Source organism: Mus caroli, unplaced genomic scaffold, assembly GCF_978045245.1.
Source record: "Mus caroli unplaced genomic scaffold, Mus_caroli_1 scaffold_1, whole genome shotgun sequence".
Taxonomy (NCBI): Eukaryota; Metazoa; Chordata; class Mammalia; order Rodentia; family Muridae; genus Mus; species Mus caroli.
In genome coordinates this window covers 50,301,520-50,319,258 of record NW_028227256.1, presented here as the reverse complement: position 1 = coordinate 50,319,258, position 17,739 = coordinate 50,301,520, and the positions used below count along the sequence as shown (strand labels likewise).

The 17,739-nt window shown below is 39.0% G+C and overlaps 1 protein-coding gene across 2 annotated transcripts in view; it reads left to right on the top strand.

The window, feature by feature from the left end:
• LOC110288425 (dynein axonemal heavy chain 7-like) overlaps positions 1 to 17,739 on the top strand; it is a 356,931-nt gene that overhangs the window by 238,435 nt on the left and 100,757 nt on the right. For both annotated transcript variants that reach the window (XM_085837237.1, XM_085837233.1), the window contains 2 exons: positions 10,381 to 10,535; positions 15,432 to 15,622. In XM_085837237.1, the coding sequence (XP_085693363.1) occupies positions 10,381 to 10,535; positions 15,432 to 15,622 (346 nt within the window). The remainder of the gene's footprint in view (positions 1 to 10,380; positions 10,536 to 15,431; positions 15,623 to 17,739) is intronic.

The following is a 17,739-nucleotide window of genomic DNA, read 5'->3' as shown; positions in this document are numbered from 1 at the left end:
GGCTTCTTGTATGATCATGGGCATGTCTTTCTTTAGGTTTGGGAAGTTTTCTTCTGTTATTTTGTTGAAGATATTTGCTGGCCCTTTAAATTGAAAATATTCACTCTCAGCAACTCCTATTATCCGTAGGTTTGGTCTTCTCATTGTGTCCTGTATTTCCTGGATGTTTTGAGTTAGGATCCTTTTGCGTTTTGTATTTTCTTTGATTGTTGTGCTGATGTTCTCTAATGGAATCTTCTGCACCTGAGATTCTCTCTTCCATCTCTTGTATTCTGTTGCTGATGCTCACATCTATGATCCAGATTTCTTTCCTAGGGTTTCTATCTCCAGCGTTGCATCACTTTGGGTTTTCTTTATTGTCTCTACTTCCCTTTTTAGGTCTAGTATGGTTTTCTTCATTTCCATCACCTGTTTGGATGTGTTTTCCTGTTTTTCTTTAAGGACTTCTACCTGTTTGGTTGTGTTTTCCTGTTTTTCTTTAAGGACTTGTTACTCTTTAGCAGTGTTCTCCTGTATTTCTTTAAGTGAGTTATTAAAGTCCTCCTTGATGTCCTATACCATCATCATGAGATATGCTTTTAAATCCGGGTCTAGCCTTTTGGTTGTGTTGGGGCGCCCAGGACTGGGTGGGGTGGAAGTGCTACGTTCTGATGATGGTGAGTGGTCTTGATTTATGTTAGTAGGATTCTTAGTTTGCCTTTCACCATCTGGTAATCTCTGGAGCTAGTTGATATAGTTGTCTCTGGTTAGATCTTGTTCCTCAGGTGTTTATGTTAGCCTCTATCAGCCGACCTGCGAGACTAGCTCTCTCCTGAGTTTCAGTGCTCAGAGTAATCTCTGCAGGTAGGCTCTCCTCTTGCAGGGAAGGTGCCCAGATATCTGGTGTTCGAACCTGCCTCCTGGCAGAAGTAGTGTTCTACTCACCAGAGGTCTTAAGATCCCGTGGAGGGTCCTGTGAGGACCTTGGGGGTGTCCAGAAACTCCACTCACAAGGAAGGGACTTGTGCCCCTGATCAGGCTGGGTTATCTGCTTCCTTAATTCTTCTGGTCCATTCTATTTGTAGTTCTGTAGGCTTCTTGTATGTTTATAGGCATCTCTTTCTTTCGGTTTGGGAACTTTTCTTCTATAATTTTGTTGAAGATATTTGCTGGCCCTTTAAGTTGAAAATGTTCATTCTCAGCAACTCCTATTATCCGTAGGTTTGGTCTTCTCATTGTGTCCTGTATTTCCTGGATGTTTTGAGTTAGGATCCTTTTGCGTTTTGTATTTTCTTTGATTGTTGTGCTGATGTTCTCTATGGAATCTTCTGCAGCTGAGATTCTCTCTTCCATCTCTTGTATTCTGTTGCTGATGCTCGCATCTATTGTTCCAGATTTCGTTCCTAGGGTTTCTATCTCCAGCGTTGCCTCACTTTGGGTTTTCTTGATTGTGTCTACTTCCCTTTTTAGGTCTAGTATGGTTTTGGTCAATTCCATCACCTGTTTGATTGTATTTTCCTGTTTTTTTTTTTTTTTAAGGACTCCTACCTGTTTGGTTGTATTTTCCTATTTTTCTTTAAGGTCTTGTAACTCTTTAGCAGTGTTCTCCTAAATTTCTTTAAGTGAGTTATTAAAGTCCTCCTTGATGATAGTAGAGGTACCATCATCATGAGATATGCTTGTGCTCGGAGTTTCTGGACACCCCCAAGGTCCTCACAGGACCCTCCACGGGATCTTAAGACCTCTGGTGAGTGGAACAGTACTTCTGCCAGGAGGCAGGTTCGAACACCAGATATGTGGGCACCTTTCCTGCAAGAGGAGAGCTTGCCTGCAGAGATTACTCTGACTACTGAAACTAAGGAGAGAGATAGTCTCCCAGGTATTCTGATAGGGGTTAACATAATCACCTGAGGAACAAGCTCTAACCAGAGACAACTATAACAGCTAGCTCCAGAGATTACCAGATGGCGAAAGGCAAACTAAGAATCCTACTAACAGAAATCAAGACCACTCACCATCATCAGAACGCAGCACTTCCACCCCACCCAGTCCTGGGCACCCCAACACAACCAAAAGGCTAGACCCGGATTTAAAAGCATATCTCATGATGATGGTATAGGACATCAAGGAGGACTTTAATAACTCACTTAAAGAAATACAGGAGAACACTGCTAAAGAGTTACAAGTCCTTAAAGAAAAACAGGAAAACACAACCAAACAGGTAGAAGTCCTTAAAGAAAAACAGGAAAACACATCCAAACAGGTGATGGAAATGAACAAAACCATACTAGATATGCTTTTAAGTCCGGGTCTAGCTTTTCGGGTGTGTTGGGGTGTCCAGGACTGGGTGGGGTGGGAGTGCTGGGTGGGGTGAGTGGTCTTTGTTTCTGTTAGTAAGATTCTTACATTTACCTTTCACCATCTGGTAATCTCTGGATTTGTTATAGTTGTCTCTGGTTAGAGCTTGTTCCTCTCGTGATTCTGTTAGCCTCTATCAGCAGACCTGGGAGACTAGCTCTCTCCTGAGTTTCAGTGGTCAGAGTACTCTCTGCAGGCAAGCACTCCTCTTGCAGGGAAGGTGCACAGATATCTGGCATTCGGACCTGCCTCCTGGCAGAAGATGAAGGCGCAAAACAGGGCCTGTCCCAGATGCTGTTAGCTTCTGTAGTCCACACTCTCACCTGTGCAGACTAGTCTCAGAGGGATCTGGGAACCAAGATGGCTCCCCCAGGTTCTCCTGCAAAGCCCTCCTTGGAGGGGTGGACACCTCTCCCCTGTCAGGGAAGGTGCCCCGATGTCTGGAGCCCAAAACGGGGTCTGCCTCAGAAGCTGTGTGGCTTCCACCTGTCCCAAAAGCTATTAGCTTCTGTAGTCCACACTCTTACCTGCGTAGACTAGTCTCAGAGGGATCCGGGAACCAAGATGGTTCCCCCAGGTGCTCCTGCAAAGCCCCATGTCTCCCTTTTTATTTCTGATTTTGTTAATTTGGCCATGGTTTATCTGCCTTTTAGTTAATTTGGGTAAGGATTTCTCTATCTTGTGTATTTTCTCAAAGAACTGGCTTTATTAATTCCTTGTATTATTCTCTTTGTTTCTAATAGGTTGATTTCAGTCATAAGTTTGAGTATTTCCTGCCATCGTGTGTGTGTTTGGTTCTTTGTGTTCTAGAGCTTTCAGGTGTGCTGTTAAGTTGCTAGTAGGAGATAGCTCCAATTTCTTGATGAAGGCACTTAATGCTATTTACTTTCCTCTTAGTGCTGCTTTTATTATATCCAATAAGTTTGGGTATGCTGTGCCTCCATTTTCATTGAGTTTTAGAAAGTCCTTAATTTATTTCTTCCCTGACCAAATGATCCATTTAGTTCAGTGTTATTTAGTTTCTATGAGTATGTAGGCTTTTTGGCTTTTTTTTTCTGTTGTTCTTGAAGTCCAGCTTTAATTGATGGTGATCTGATAAGATACAATGTGTTATTTCCATCTTCTTACATCTGTTGAGATTTGCTTTATGCCCAATTATATGGTCAATCTTTTTATTATTATTATTATTATTATTATTATTATTATTATTATAATATCTAAGTACACTGTAGCTGTCTTCAGACACACCAGAAGAGGACATCAGATCTCATTACGGATGGTTGTGAGCCACCATGTGTTTGCTGGGACTTGAACTCAGGACCTTCAGAAGAGCAGTGAGTGCTCTTAACCACTGAGCCATCTCTCCAGCCCTATATGGTCAATCTTGAAGAAGGTTCTGTGTGGTGCTGAGAAGACAGTATATTTGTATGTTTTGGGTGAAAGTTTCTGTAGATATCTGTTAGATCCATTTAGTTCATAACTTTAGTTAGTTTCATTGTTTCTCTTTTTAGTTTTTGTCTTAATGACAAAAGTGGGATTTTGAAGTCCCCCACTATTATTGTGTGAGGTTTGATGTGTGATTGGAGCTTTAATAATGTTTCTTTTATGAATGTGGGTGCCTCTGCATTTGGGGCAAAGATGTTCAGAATTCAGAGGTCATCAAATAAATAAATCTCTGAGGCACTATTTATTCTCAGTCTTGTTCTCTTCCTTGTTTGGTTTTGCTCATTTTCTGCTCATCTATCTGGAAATATGGGGATATAATAGATCTGTCATCTCCTTTTTACTATGGAGCCCACAATAGAATCTTTATTTCAGACATTAAGTTTTTCAGTTCGAAATTCTCGTTTTACTATTTGCTTAAACCATATTCACCCTCATTTCCTAAAGAATAGTTGTGCTATCTGCTCTGGAGCTGTCTCTGTGTCCAGTTGGTTCAGTGTCTTTGTTCCTCTGGGAAGCAAATGTATTCTGGTTCTTTGCATACTGAGTAGCCTTTTCTAGACCTCCTGAGTATGAAAACCTAGGTCTTGTTAAAAATCCTCTGGGCAAGACTGAGTTTGGTTTTAGGAGTTAGACAAGTCAATTAATATCTGTCTTCTAGTTGTGATGCTTTCCAGTGTTGGCTCAGACTCAAAAGGGTTTGACAAGCTTTTTGGGTCTGATTCTGAGCACACACTAGCCAGAGGCTAGTCTGGGACCCAGGTTTATGTCATAGTTCTCAGCCTCCCTCTCTCTCTCTCTCTCTCTCTCTCTCTCTCTCTCTCTCTCTCTCTCTCTGTGTGTGTGTGTAAGAGGGGGGCAGCAAACATCTCTTTTCTTTCAGAATCTCTTTAACAATTCATCATCATTACATTTATGGTATGTTCACAGAATGGCGATATTCTGTTATGGTAACTCTATCATTTCTTAACTATATCACCCAAATCAATTGTTATATCCTCCCCCCTCCCCCGACCCAACTCCGCCTCCAGTCTCAGCCCCATGCTTACTGGCTGATACATGGACATTTTATCATTCTCCAATTTGAGAAAGACTCCCACCCCAACCCTACAGCTGCTATAAAGTGACTTTGTTAATCCAGCCAGTAAAACGGAGAAAATCCAGGTTATTCATGGCCTTCTATTGATTATTAATACATTTTTTGTCATTTGCCCGTTTATCCATTTCTTAGAATATGAAAGTAGTTAAAATTCATAATTTGAACAGGATTTTGGGGGGAGGGGTATGCCATAGGTAATCAATGGAAGAGGCAGTGTTAAATAGGCTTATCCTGGTCTGTATCACCAAGTACTTTTCAGTGAGCCATGTTTTCTCTGTAGAGACAACCATGTAGAAAATTTAAAGTTTTCAACAATTAAATTTTTTGTATTGTTTGCCAGATATTTTTGCTATTTTAAGTTACTATTATTAAATATAACCATATTAAAAATTATCAAATGTAAACTGAAAACTAAGAATCAGCATGTACCCATTCCTCAAGGAACTACACAATTTCGGTAGGTGATATAGGTAAGAAATCATAGAACTCCTTCCAGTCAGCACCACCCTCGGGTCACCATGGGCATGAACCTTGGGCACCCTAGAATGCCAGGATCTTAGGATCACTGGTGAGTCGAATGTAACACCTGTTCTAAAACAACCATGAGGGGCCTGGGCCAGCAGAAGCAGGGACACAGGAAACCCTCCCTACCAGTGGCTCAGGTTCCTTCTGGTCGGTGCTGGTCTACCTTGGTTTTGAACACAGCAGGGAGCCCCACGGTCCCCCAGAGGAGGTACCACTTCCAAGCACTGTAACACACCCAGAATCTTAGGATTCCAGGATCCCAGGAGCTTGGTCACACCAGGATCTCAGGGTCTCAGAGGAAGTTTGACATCCAAGAACTTTGACACACCCAGAATCTCAGGTTCACAGGAGCCTGGAATCACAGGATCACAGAGAAAGCTAGACTCTGGGGAGTTCTGAACCAACCAGGATTACAGAAAGGACAGGCTCCAATCAGATATACTGAGGGGCACCTAGGACTTGACATAATCAGATGGCAGGAGGCAAGTATAAGAACAGAAGCAACAGAAACCAAGGTTATTTGGCATCATCAGAACTAAACTCTCCCACCATAGCAAGTCCTTGATAAACCATCACACCAGAAAAGCAAGATATGGATCTATAGTCATTCTCATGATGATGATGGAGTACTATAAGAAGGAAATAAATAACTCCCTTAAAGAAAAACAGGAGAACACATCCAATCAGGTGAAAGAATTGAATAAAACCTTCCAGGATCTAAAAATGGAAGTAGAAACAATAAAAAAAAAATCACAAAGGGAGACCACTCTGGAAATAGAAAACCTAGGAAAGAAGTTAGGAGCCATTGATGCAAGCATAACCAACAGAATACAAGAGATGGAAGAGAGAATCTCAGGTACAGAAGATTCCATAGAAAACATGGACACAATGATCAAATAAAATGCAAAATGCAAAAAGATCCTAACCCCAAACATCCAGGAAGTTCAGGACACAATGAGAAGACTAAACCTAAGGATAATAGGTATGTCTATAGAAGGAAGATCTCCAACTGAAAGGCCCAGAAAATATCTTCAACAAAATTATAGAAGAAAACTTCCCCAACCTAAATAAAGAGATGTCCATGAATATACAAGAAGCCTACAAAACTCCAAATATGTTGGACCAGAAAAGAAATTCCTCCCGTCACATAATAATCAAGGCACCAAATGCATAAAACAAAGAAAAAATATTAAAAGAAGTAATGGAAAAAAGTCAAGTAACATATAAAGGAAGACTTATCAGAATTACACCTGACTTCTCTGCAGAGACAATGAAAGCCAGAAGATCCTGGGCAGATGTCATACAGACTCTAAGAAAGCACAAATGCCAGCCCAGGCTACTATACCCAGCAAAACTCTCAAATACTATAGGTGGAAAACCAAGGTATTCCATGACAAAACCAAATTTAAACAATATCTTTCCACAAATCCAGCCCTTCAAATGATAATAAAGGGAAAACTTCAACACAAAGATGGAAACTAAGCTTGAGAAAAAGCTAGAAAGTAATCTTTCAACAAACCTAAAGAAGATAGCCACATGAACAGAATTCCAACTCTAGGAACAAAAATAACAGGAAGCAACAACAACTTTACCTTAGTATCTCTTAATATCAATGGACTCAATTCCCCAAATAAAAAACATAGACTAACAGACTGGCTACATAAACAGGACCCAACTTTTTGCTGCATACAGGAAACCCACCTCAGGGATAAAAACAGACACTACCTTAGAGTAAAGGGCTGGAAAACAATTTCCCAAGCAAATTGCCCCAAGAAAAAAGCTGGAGTAGCCTTTTTAATATCGAATAAAATCGACCTTCCACCTAAAATTCTCAAAAAAGATAAGGAGAGACACTTCTTACTCATCATAGCTAAAATTTACCAAGATGAACTCTTAATTCTGAACATCTATGCTTCAAATGCAAGGGCATCCACATTCATTAAAGAAAATTTGCTAAAACTCAAAGCACATATTATACTTCACACAATAATAGTGGGATACTTCAAGACCATACTCTCATCAGTGGACAGATTATGGAAACAGAAACTAAACAGACACACAGTGAAACTAACAGAAGTTACAAACCAAATAGATTTAACTGATATCTATAGAACATTTCACCCTAAAACAAAAAAGAATATACTTTCTTCTCAGCACCTCATGGTAGCTTCTCCAAAATTGACCATATAACTGGTCACCAAACAGACATCAGTAGCTTCAAAAATGTTGAAATAATCCCATGCATCCTATCAGATCACCATGGACTAAGGCTGATCTTTATTAACACTGAAGCTGAACAACACTCTACTCAATGATAATTTGATCAAGGAAGAAATAAAGAAATTAAAGACTTTTTAGAGTTTAATGAAAATGAAGCCACAACATACCCAAATTTATGGGACACAATGAAAGCAGTCCTAGGAGGAAAACTTATAGTTCTGAGTGCCTCCAAAAAGAAGCTGGAGTGAGCATACAATAGCAGCCTGACAGCACACCTGAAAGCTCTAGAACAAAAGGAAGCAAATTCACCCAAGAGGAATAGAAGGCAGGAAATAATCAAACTCAGGGCTGAAATCAACAATGTGGAAACAAAAAAGAAATACATAAAGAATCAACCAAACCAGGAGTTGGTACTTTGAGAAAAATCAACAAGATAGATATAACCCTAGCCAGACTAACTACAGGGTACAGGGACAATATCCTAATTAACAAAATCAGAAATGAAAAGGGGGATATAACAACAGAATCTGAGGAAATCTAAAACATCATCAGATCCTACTACAAAAGCCCATACTTAACAAAGCTGGAAAACCTGGGCGAAATGGACAATTTTCAAGATAGATACCAGGTACCAAAGTTAAATCGAGATCAGATTAATGATCTAAACAGCCCCATATCCCCTAAAGAAATAGAAACGACTGTTTCTATTAATAGTCTCCCAACCAAAAATAGCCCAGGACCCAGGGTTTAGTGCAAAGTTCTTTCAGACCTTCAAGGAAGACCTAGTTCCAATACTCCTCAAACTATTCCACAAAATAGAAACAGAATATACTCTCCCCTATTCATTCTATGAAGCCACAATTACTCTGATACCTAAACCACACAAAGACCCAACAAAGAGAGAGAACTTCAGACCAATTTCCCTTAATGAATATCGATGGAAAAATAATCAAAAAATTCTCACAAACCGAATCCAAGAACATATCAAAACGAACATCCATCATGATCAAGTTGGCTTCATCCCAGGGATGCAAGGATGTTTCAATACATGGAAATCCATCAACATAATTGACTATTTAAATAAACTCAAAGAAAAAAAAACACATGATCATATCATTAGATGCTAAGAATGAATTTGCCGAAGTCCAACACCACTTCATGATAAAAGTCTTGGAGCCGGTTGTGGTGGTGCACAATGGTAGGATTTGCTGAAGGAGGCAGAGGCAGGAGGATCGCAAGTTCGAGGACAGCCTGGGCTACACATTTGCCGGGCATGGTGGCACACACCTTTAATCCCAGCACTTGGGAGGCAGAGGCAGGCTGAACTTAACACACATTTCTCCAAACTTAGAAATATTTCTAAAATGTGACAAGCTGAAAATCTTTACATATTTATAATTTTATTTCTTTACAATTTACTTTCATATCCTTTCATTTTCTGAAGCATACTGTTCTCTTCTTATTACTTGTATCTAAGATATCATACTAATCTTTGGTCTGATTACTTTCAATTTGGGGAGATAAATTATTCAATGACATTCTAGATTCATACAAAGTGAATTTAATACCATCCTGTTCTATTCCTATTTTCTTCCCCTCAATCCTTTCCCATTTTCCCATACTGCCCTTCTACCATTCTGCATGAATTTTCTGTGCTTCCTCTTAAAAAACATTGGCCACAGTTCTGGCCAGTATTTATTAAAGCACTAAGTGCTGATTACATTTCACACAAAGCAGGAAGCTACATGACTGCATCTCTCAAGAATGTGTCAGATGCTGGATAACTTCTGATTCCCCGTTTCTACACATAAGCTGAGTACTGATGACTGTTGCTCTTGCTTTTGACATTTTTCAGTGGGAATAAATCAGTGGGTAGAGTTTTTCCATGAGTTCATATCTTCACTTAGGAAGCTCACAATCACAAGGCAAGTATACAATGAGCTACATAGATGACATTAAATGTCTAAGTGTTCGAAACAAAGATGGGTCCACGGTTATAACACTACAGTGTTCACAACTACTTTGGAAGTTTGATGATAGAAAACTATGCTGCTCATTTTTCTTAAATCATTATAACTTAACTAAAGGGGGGAGGGAAAGAAAGGGATGAAGGATAAGATGGGAGGAGAGAGAGGAAGATGAAGGGGGAGAGAGAGGGAGATGGAAAGAGAGGGGATGGAGAGGGAGATGACAGGGGAGAGGGATATGGGAAGAGGGAGACTTGAGGGGGAAGAGGGAGATGTGGCAGGGAGAGAGAGAGAGAGAGAGAGAGAGAGAGAGAGAGAGAGAGAGAGAGAGAGAGAGAGAGAGAGAGAGAGGAGAGAGAGAGAGAGACTAGGAATGAATCAATTTTTTTTCTCTTGTACAAACATCAACACACAGAAGCTAAGGAAATGAACTAAGCTGCTCAGGTCACAGGATTAATTGATAACAAAGCCTAGGTAAAAAGTAAAGTCTCATTGGAGCATATTTTACAAGAACTGAATATATTATATAGCATGTAATTTAAAATTTAGAGACTGTAATATTCCAAAAAGAGTTAAAGGATTCATTTCAACTTTGTGAAATGGCCTTGGCAGTTTTTCTATCAGTTTGCTCAGACTAAATGTGCCTGCGTCAAGAAAATCATTTTCCATCGTGTGGAGGTGTAAAACATTACTAACAAAGGCCAAGCTTAGAGTCATCTGAGACTGACTAGTGCAGTCAAGTGAGACTAATTATAGTCCAACCAGAATTATCTCTCTTCTCTGTTTCAGGAATGCAAGGCGGTGGCCTCTGATGATAGACCCTCAAGGTCAGGCTAATAAGTGGATCAAGAACATGGAGAAAACCAATAGCCTTCAGCTCATTAAACTAAGTGACCCTTCCTATGTCAGGACTCTGGAAAACTGTATCCAGTTTGGAACTCCTGGTATGTAAGATGAGTAACAAGTGCAGGTGTGGAAATGCCCAGACAGAGCACAATAAGCACACACTTTGTAACTGTGTTTTGAAAACATCTGTGTCAGGCTTGCTGTTTTGTGTTTTGGGTATTTTTTTGTGGCTTTTTGAAGACAGGGTTTCTCTGTGTAGCTCTGACTGTCCTAGAACTCTTGCCCTAGAACTGTAGAGCAGGCTGGCCTTGAACTCGAAGATCTACCCTCTTCTGCCTCCTGAGTGTTGGGGTTAAAGGTGTGTCCCACCTCCACCTGGCTTATTAAGTGATGACCTGGCTGAACTCTCATTACTTATTAATAATCAAACGAGGACCTCCCAGACAGTAAACCTCTAGAAGACAGGGAGTTACAAAGTACAGTTGTGGGGCTGCCTCTAAGTTGGCTGTTTTAATTTGTATCTACCTGCTTTTCTTCAGTTTTCATTATTAATCTTCTACAGTTAAAAAGCCTACTTGATATTGCTATGCCAAGCATAGTTGAATACAACAGTTAGTTTCATTTTCTGTTTCTTCTTGAATTATGCTACAAAAGCACCAGGGAAATTGAACAGGTTCTGCATGTCTATCATCTGGCATTTGCAATGGAGAGATTAGAAAAATGACAAGAATTGTCTTAAATCAAGGTCTTGTGCAGGTGGCACACTTGCCAAAACAAAATGCATCGTGCTTGCAGTCTGCACTAATTGGGTCCTATTTTAAACCTGTGTGGCTTATCGAACTTAGCCAAATAAAGACAAGCACTTATGAAACCATAGCATATGTGGCTCCAGAAGAAGTTCCTCAGGTCCCTCTTGCTGTAAGAGCTGTATAGCTCCAACGGACATAACAAGCATGCTGGCAGTCCCATACCATCGATGTTTATTTGTTAGTAATAAGCTTGCTTTCAAGTTCTAATTACAATTTTAGGATTTTAGTGTAAGCATGAAATGAAAAAAATCTAAAATCTAAATTTATTTTTAAGACTTTGTCCACAGACATGCAAACACACACATGGTATTTCTTTCTATACTATTTTTTAATTTTAAACTATTTTAAATTCACATTAAATTGACACATAAATGTACACATTTATGGTATGCCATGCAATGTTCATACACATATGTTCTGTCAAATCTTGTAAACATATTTATATCATCAAACATCATTTTATATGGTAAAAATTCAAAGTCCTAATTTTTTACAACAGTGTGCAGTACATTATTTATAGTTACTTCAGTATGATATAGAACAACTTGTATTGTGGTGAGGTAGGAGCTACACAAAAAGGGAGCCATAATCTCTACTCTTCAAATATATTGCTTGTGTAGTGTCAGAATCATTCATTTATTAATATAATAAAGACAGAAAGTGAGAATCCCTCACAGGAGGACTAGTGAACTGAGTTTCTCCTACATAAGGACGAGAGTGGTATTCTGGGTTGGCCCCTTAGTTCTGGATCCAGAGTCTCTGCCTTTGCCATTCAGTGTTTAGTTCAATGACTCAGTTTCCTCACCTACACATTAGTTGTGTAATGTGAGGGAGAAATTACTTATTATTTATTGTATAATTAGTGTCAGATGGCTGCTCAGTCCATAGGGTTTTGTCAGTGGTATAGCTTGTGTTGACTTTTTCAATTACTGAGGATCTTTCAGAATGTGATAAGTGGCTTACTTATAATATCTTAAAACATAATGAGAAAGCCATAGGTGATGCTCTGTGTGAATTCAGAAATACCAGAGAGAATTTTTAGACAGAATTGTCACTTTAAGTTCTTCAAGCAGTTGAAATTATTTAATTTAAATATTAAAATGTTTGGTATGATAAAAGTAAAATGGACCATATGCTTGTCATTCTTGACATTTTTTGAATCTCAGTTATAGATTTTTTTTATGTTTAAATTTCATAATTATAGGGTAGGTAATAGAGGTAAACTATCTAATGCTTTTAAAATTATGCATCCTAATCATGGGAGAGAAAGACTACCTTGGGCATCTTAAACATCCATCAGTGAGATGCAACAGGAGAGAACAGAGGACTGCAGGTCACAGTGTACAGGGTGGGGCGAGCAACATTGCACAGACCTATAAAGATGTTTCTTATACACTGTGAACCAGACTTAAATAGGGTTCAGTGTTTTATCAACGAAAGTTGGAATCCCACTGTAGCTCTTACCATGTCATTTATTAAGAAGGCAGGTGAAGCCTGGCAGTGGTGGCTCATGTCTTTAATCCCAGCATTTGGGAGGCAGAGACAGGCGGATTTCTGAGTTCGAGGCCATCCTGGTCTACAAAGTGAGTTCAAGGCTGCGAGTGCTATACAGAGAAACCCTGTCTCGAAAAAAAAAAAAAAACCAAACAAACCAAAAATAAAAATAAAAATAAGAAGAAGGAGGAGGAGGAGGAGAAGGAAGAAGAAGAAGAAGAAGAAGAAGAAGAAGAAGAAGAAGAAGAAGAAGAAGAAGAAGAAGAAGAAGAAGAAGAAGAGGAGGAGGAGGAGGAGGAGGAGGAGGAGGAGGAGAAGGAAGAAGAAGAAGAGGAGGAGAAAGAAGAAGAAAGAAGAAGGAAGAAGAGAAAAAGAAGAAGAAGAGGGGGAGAAGAAAGAAGAAGAAGAAGAGGAGGAGGAGAAAGAAGAAGAAAGAAGAAGGAAGAAGAGACAAAGAAGAAGAAAGCAGGTGAAATATTAGAGAAATCTCAATGGTTAGCTAGGAGTGCATGTCCCATGAGAAGAATGCCGGACAGAATTCTCAAGTCTTCTGCCTCTGGATAATGTCTTTCTTTCTTTCTTTCTTTCTTTCTTTCTTTCTTTCTTTCTTTCTTTCTTTCTTTCTTCCTTCCTTCCTTCCTTCCTTCCTTCCTTCCTTTCTTTCTTTCTTTCTTTTTCTTTCTCTCTCTCTCTCTTTTCTTTTTTTCTCACCATGTATTCTAACATTGAATATCAGAAAGGAGTGAAAATTTTAAATTCTCATAGAAAGGTGTCAAGCTCTAACATATATTTAACCATCAAGTAAAAGTTTGAAAACATACAAGGTTAAAGCTCCTTCTGCTTGAGAAGTTATCTTTAGATACTGGCCTATTCAGGGTATTTAAAAAGTATTCAAGACTTTAAATCCCTTATTCTTCACATGTAGCCTGGGTGGAGAGGCAGAGGGTTTTGCCAACCTCATCCCCCTGCCTCTGCTTCAACGAGAGCCATGTCTCCCTCTTCTTTTGCCGTATTGAGTTTTAAAATAAGACCCACTTTAAGAAAAAAAGTTTAAAGAGTCTGTAATTTAAAAGTTTGACAACTGATGATGTTGAAAGTCTAGGTGTACCTGCATTTACTGTATCAATCAATAAAGTATATATAGTATGATAATTAAACACGGCTGAGAAGAAGTTAATCTACACAGATTATTGACACTCTCCATTAAAATAGTGAGAGATAGCATCTTATCTAGACCTTCCTGAGTTTTCCTATCTTGACTGTCAGCATCCCCCTTCCTTGCTTTGTATCAAGCTTTTTATAGATAGGTCTATTAGCAGTGAAGTGAGTGTCTTCCTGCAGCTCTGTCTCACAGCTTTTCAGGAAAGTAGTTTATAATGTGACTTAAAGTATCTAAAAAAAATTGGCTGTGCATTCACTTCTAGGACCAGCATGAACAGAATCAGGAACAGACTTTTAGAGAAAAAAAAAATCACAGTGTCATTAATAATGGTGGGAAAAGAATAATTTAGACAGTGGAAAATTAGCATAGTTATTCATTATGGTATATTCATTTTTTTTAACTATAAAGATAACTGAGAAGAAAGTGAAAATGAGTTCTTAAAAGTTACCTTCTGTGTTTCTGTTGGCCAAGATCCCAGCAGTGGAGGAATGGGTAGGGAGGTAGTTGTAGAAATTCATTCAGTCATGAGTAACCAGGGATGGGAAGAATATATGTCTGCAGGTGTAGTGCAAACATCTACCACTCCCTCAGTCCTGAGACCACTCTTTCCAGCTGGGATTATCCCCATTCCTTCAAGGGACACTTACCAGGTACATGAATTGAGAATTGCCTGTGTCAGAGATTTAAGCCCCATTGTGTAACACTTTAACTTAGCAAATGCGCTAAGAGTTTAACACTGTGAGGGATCATTTGTCTCTGGTCCTTTCGAGAATGACATCGAAAGAAAATATTCTGAAATGCTAAGTTTTGCTTACAGTGATACTTATGTCTTAGAATAGAAAAATATCCAAATATAATACTATTAAAAGCACACCACTGTTTAAAAGATAACAGTAATATGTTTGTTAATTTTAATAATGTAGGATAATTGTGTTATGATGTCGTGCAAAATAATTAGGACAGAATTGATATTTGTTTCATCTTAAGCATGTATAGAAAAATTGATAGAAAATTTCAACTGAGAATTATTCATTAGTTACCTATATGTTATATGAAGTTTTGTATCATTTTCAATCAATTTATATATGTCAACCTAAGCTATTTAACAGAGGAGGGAAAGATGAAGAAAATCTGATTAGAGGTAGTTGCCCAATTTCTTCTTTATAATTCCCTGTGTTTCCAGATATGAGTTATTTTGTAATAAAAAATTCAGTGAACACTAAAATCGTTCCAAAAAATGCGTTTTCTCAGCCATCATGCCTAGATACAGTGAGTCCCAGGTGGAGACCATCAAGCCAGGCTGTTTGGCTAACAGGTGTAGAAGTAGAAGCAAGTGTAGAGGACATGTAGACCTACTCACGATCCTTCTCACAGCAGGCAGTGTTTTTATGACATAATTTCTCTGTACTCATTGAAGATGCAAGTAGGTAGCTACTGGAACAGAAACAATCTGGAGCGTTGAAAGAACTGGAGCACTGGATGTTTTAGTCAATATTTTAAGTATGATGGAATATTTTTTTCTGCCTTAGTGTTGCTAGAAAATGTGGGAGAAGAATTGGACCCGATTCTAGAGCCTCTTTTGTTGAAGCAGACCTTCAAGCAGGGTGGGAGCACATGCATTCGGCTTGGAGACTCCACAATTGAGTATGCTCCCGACTTCCGCTTCTACATCACGACCAAGCTGAGGAACCCGCACTATCTCCCAGAGACGTCAGTGAAGGCCAGTACCTAAGTTTTCTTATCACATCTCCTGATCTCTGATCATATTTTCCTACTCAGACATAAGAGGACCAGGTCTTCCTAAGACAGCTGAAATTTGTCCTCTCTACTTCCTGAAATCATGTGCTGGGAAGAACGGCCACCAGAATTTAATCTGCACGATCATCCTTGGATGATTTCACAGGTGTCATGTGCCAACATTCTTGCTTTGAAGTAGATGATAATATGCTCCTTATTGGAATGGACACTTGGAAACAGGACTCCATCCTTTCTCAGAGGAAGGCTGCTGCTGCTTTCTGATTTTGCAGAATTATTTAAAAGAATGATCAGTATTGTTTTTTTTTTTTAATACCACAAATCCCTTTAAAGGATAGAGTTAACATGTTATGCAAAGATTAAAATGGCTGTAACATTGATCTAAGGCTGGCCACCTGGAGTTAGGGGCTTTACCATAGTCTATTTTAATCCCCTTATTCTCGTGCCTGGTTGTCATTCAGTGTTTGAGAGTGAGTGTAACATTTATTTACCATTATCATTCTGATCTGTTAAACTACATATAGGAAAAAACAAAAGATCTGTCCAGTGTGCTTAGATCTTTTTTATTGAGAACATTTAATACAGGCACCTCCCCTGAATGGCAGATGGCAGATAATTTTGGGACAATCATTCCATCCATGATAGGTGAGCATGATACCTGTTCCCAAGGGCTTCACACTGTGCACACAACAGTGTGTGCAGAGGGAATGTAATGTGTGGGCCATGAAAAGTAGGCATGGTGGTGGCCACAGTGTGTCCTGGAACCTCAGAGTATACACATGGACTGATGAACACAGCTATGGGGTCTAGATGCTTGTGTGTGACGGTCCAGCTTGGTTTTGAAAACATAATGGAAATGCTGTGGCCACTGTTTTTAACTAGCTAAACATACTGTTATTTAAGTCCTCAAAAGAAAAACCCAAACAAACAAACAAACAAAAAACAAAACAAACAAACAAATCAAACCCACCTGGTATCTCTCTCCTCATTAGGAAAGAGACTAACAGAGTTATGTGTGTGAATTTGAGCCACTGCTCTATCACAGACGTGGCCATGCTGTTCCATGTCCCTGTGCATCAGTCCCCTCATGTGTAAATGATCATTATAAAAGTTACTATGTCATTGAGTGAAGTAAAAATCTGAATAAGTGAGTCTCCATAAAGTGCTCTGGATGGGGCCTAGTGGACTGAGTTTATATGAATGTTCACATTAGCATGACAATTTAACTTTTCAACATAAGGAGTAAAAGAATAAAATACAAGGAAATAAAATCGCAAGGCTGTTATAAGAAAAAGATTAATAAGCAGTATGGAAAAACCCCCTTTCTACTTTCCAGGAAAGCACAGGGCAGTCTCACAGAGAGCACAAACAGCCCTTGGTTGGATAATAACTGCTTATGACAGAAGTTGTAAGCTGCAGCAGGGAGGATGCAGATGTGTGTATGGTTCAGCACAGAAATCCCTAAGATCCCCAGAGTGTTTTATTGCTCCATTATTTTAATTGCTGGGGTTGATTAAATGGGGGTTAGGAAGCTTGGTGAGGTAGTTACTAACTTTCATTTATATATTTAAATGTGTCTTCTCGCCCCCACATTTTGGATCTTTCCTGTACCTTTTGCTTTCAAAAGCCTCCAAGGGAGGGTGCCATGCTGCTCACATCCTTTTTTGTCTAAATGAAAATGAAATTTTGCTCCTGTGTCTGTAAGATTTTAAATGCTTTGTGAGTGTGTGGCTACATTTGCAAATATCTTGGTTTCAAAGATCTGACATCATTAGGCTTTCAATGAATAGGTTTCTGTCTGTACGCAGCAAAACAAAAGTTATAAACCAGGCATACTGCTAATACTGTTTTTGCATGAAAATGAGTATACCCTGTAGAGCTGGCTCCTCATTCAGGATTAATCTGTTAATAGGATCAGTTTTGACTTTTTTTCATGATTATTACCTCATCCTAACCTGTGACTGCATCCATATAAACTGTACAAAGTGTCACTGGATGTAGTAAAAAATATTAAAATCCCGGCCTGTGGTTTCTTCCCCACCTTAGACCATTTATGTTCCTGGATGCAAAACACACACACAG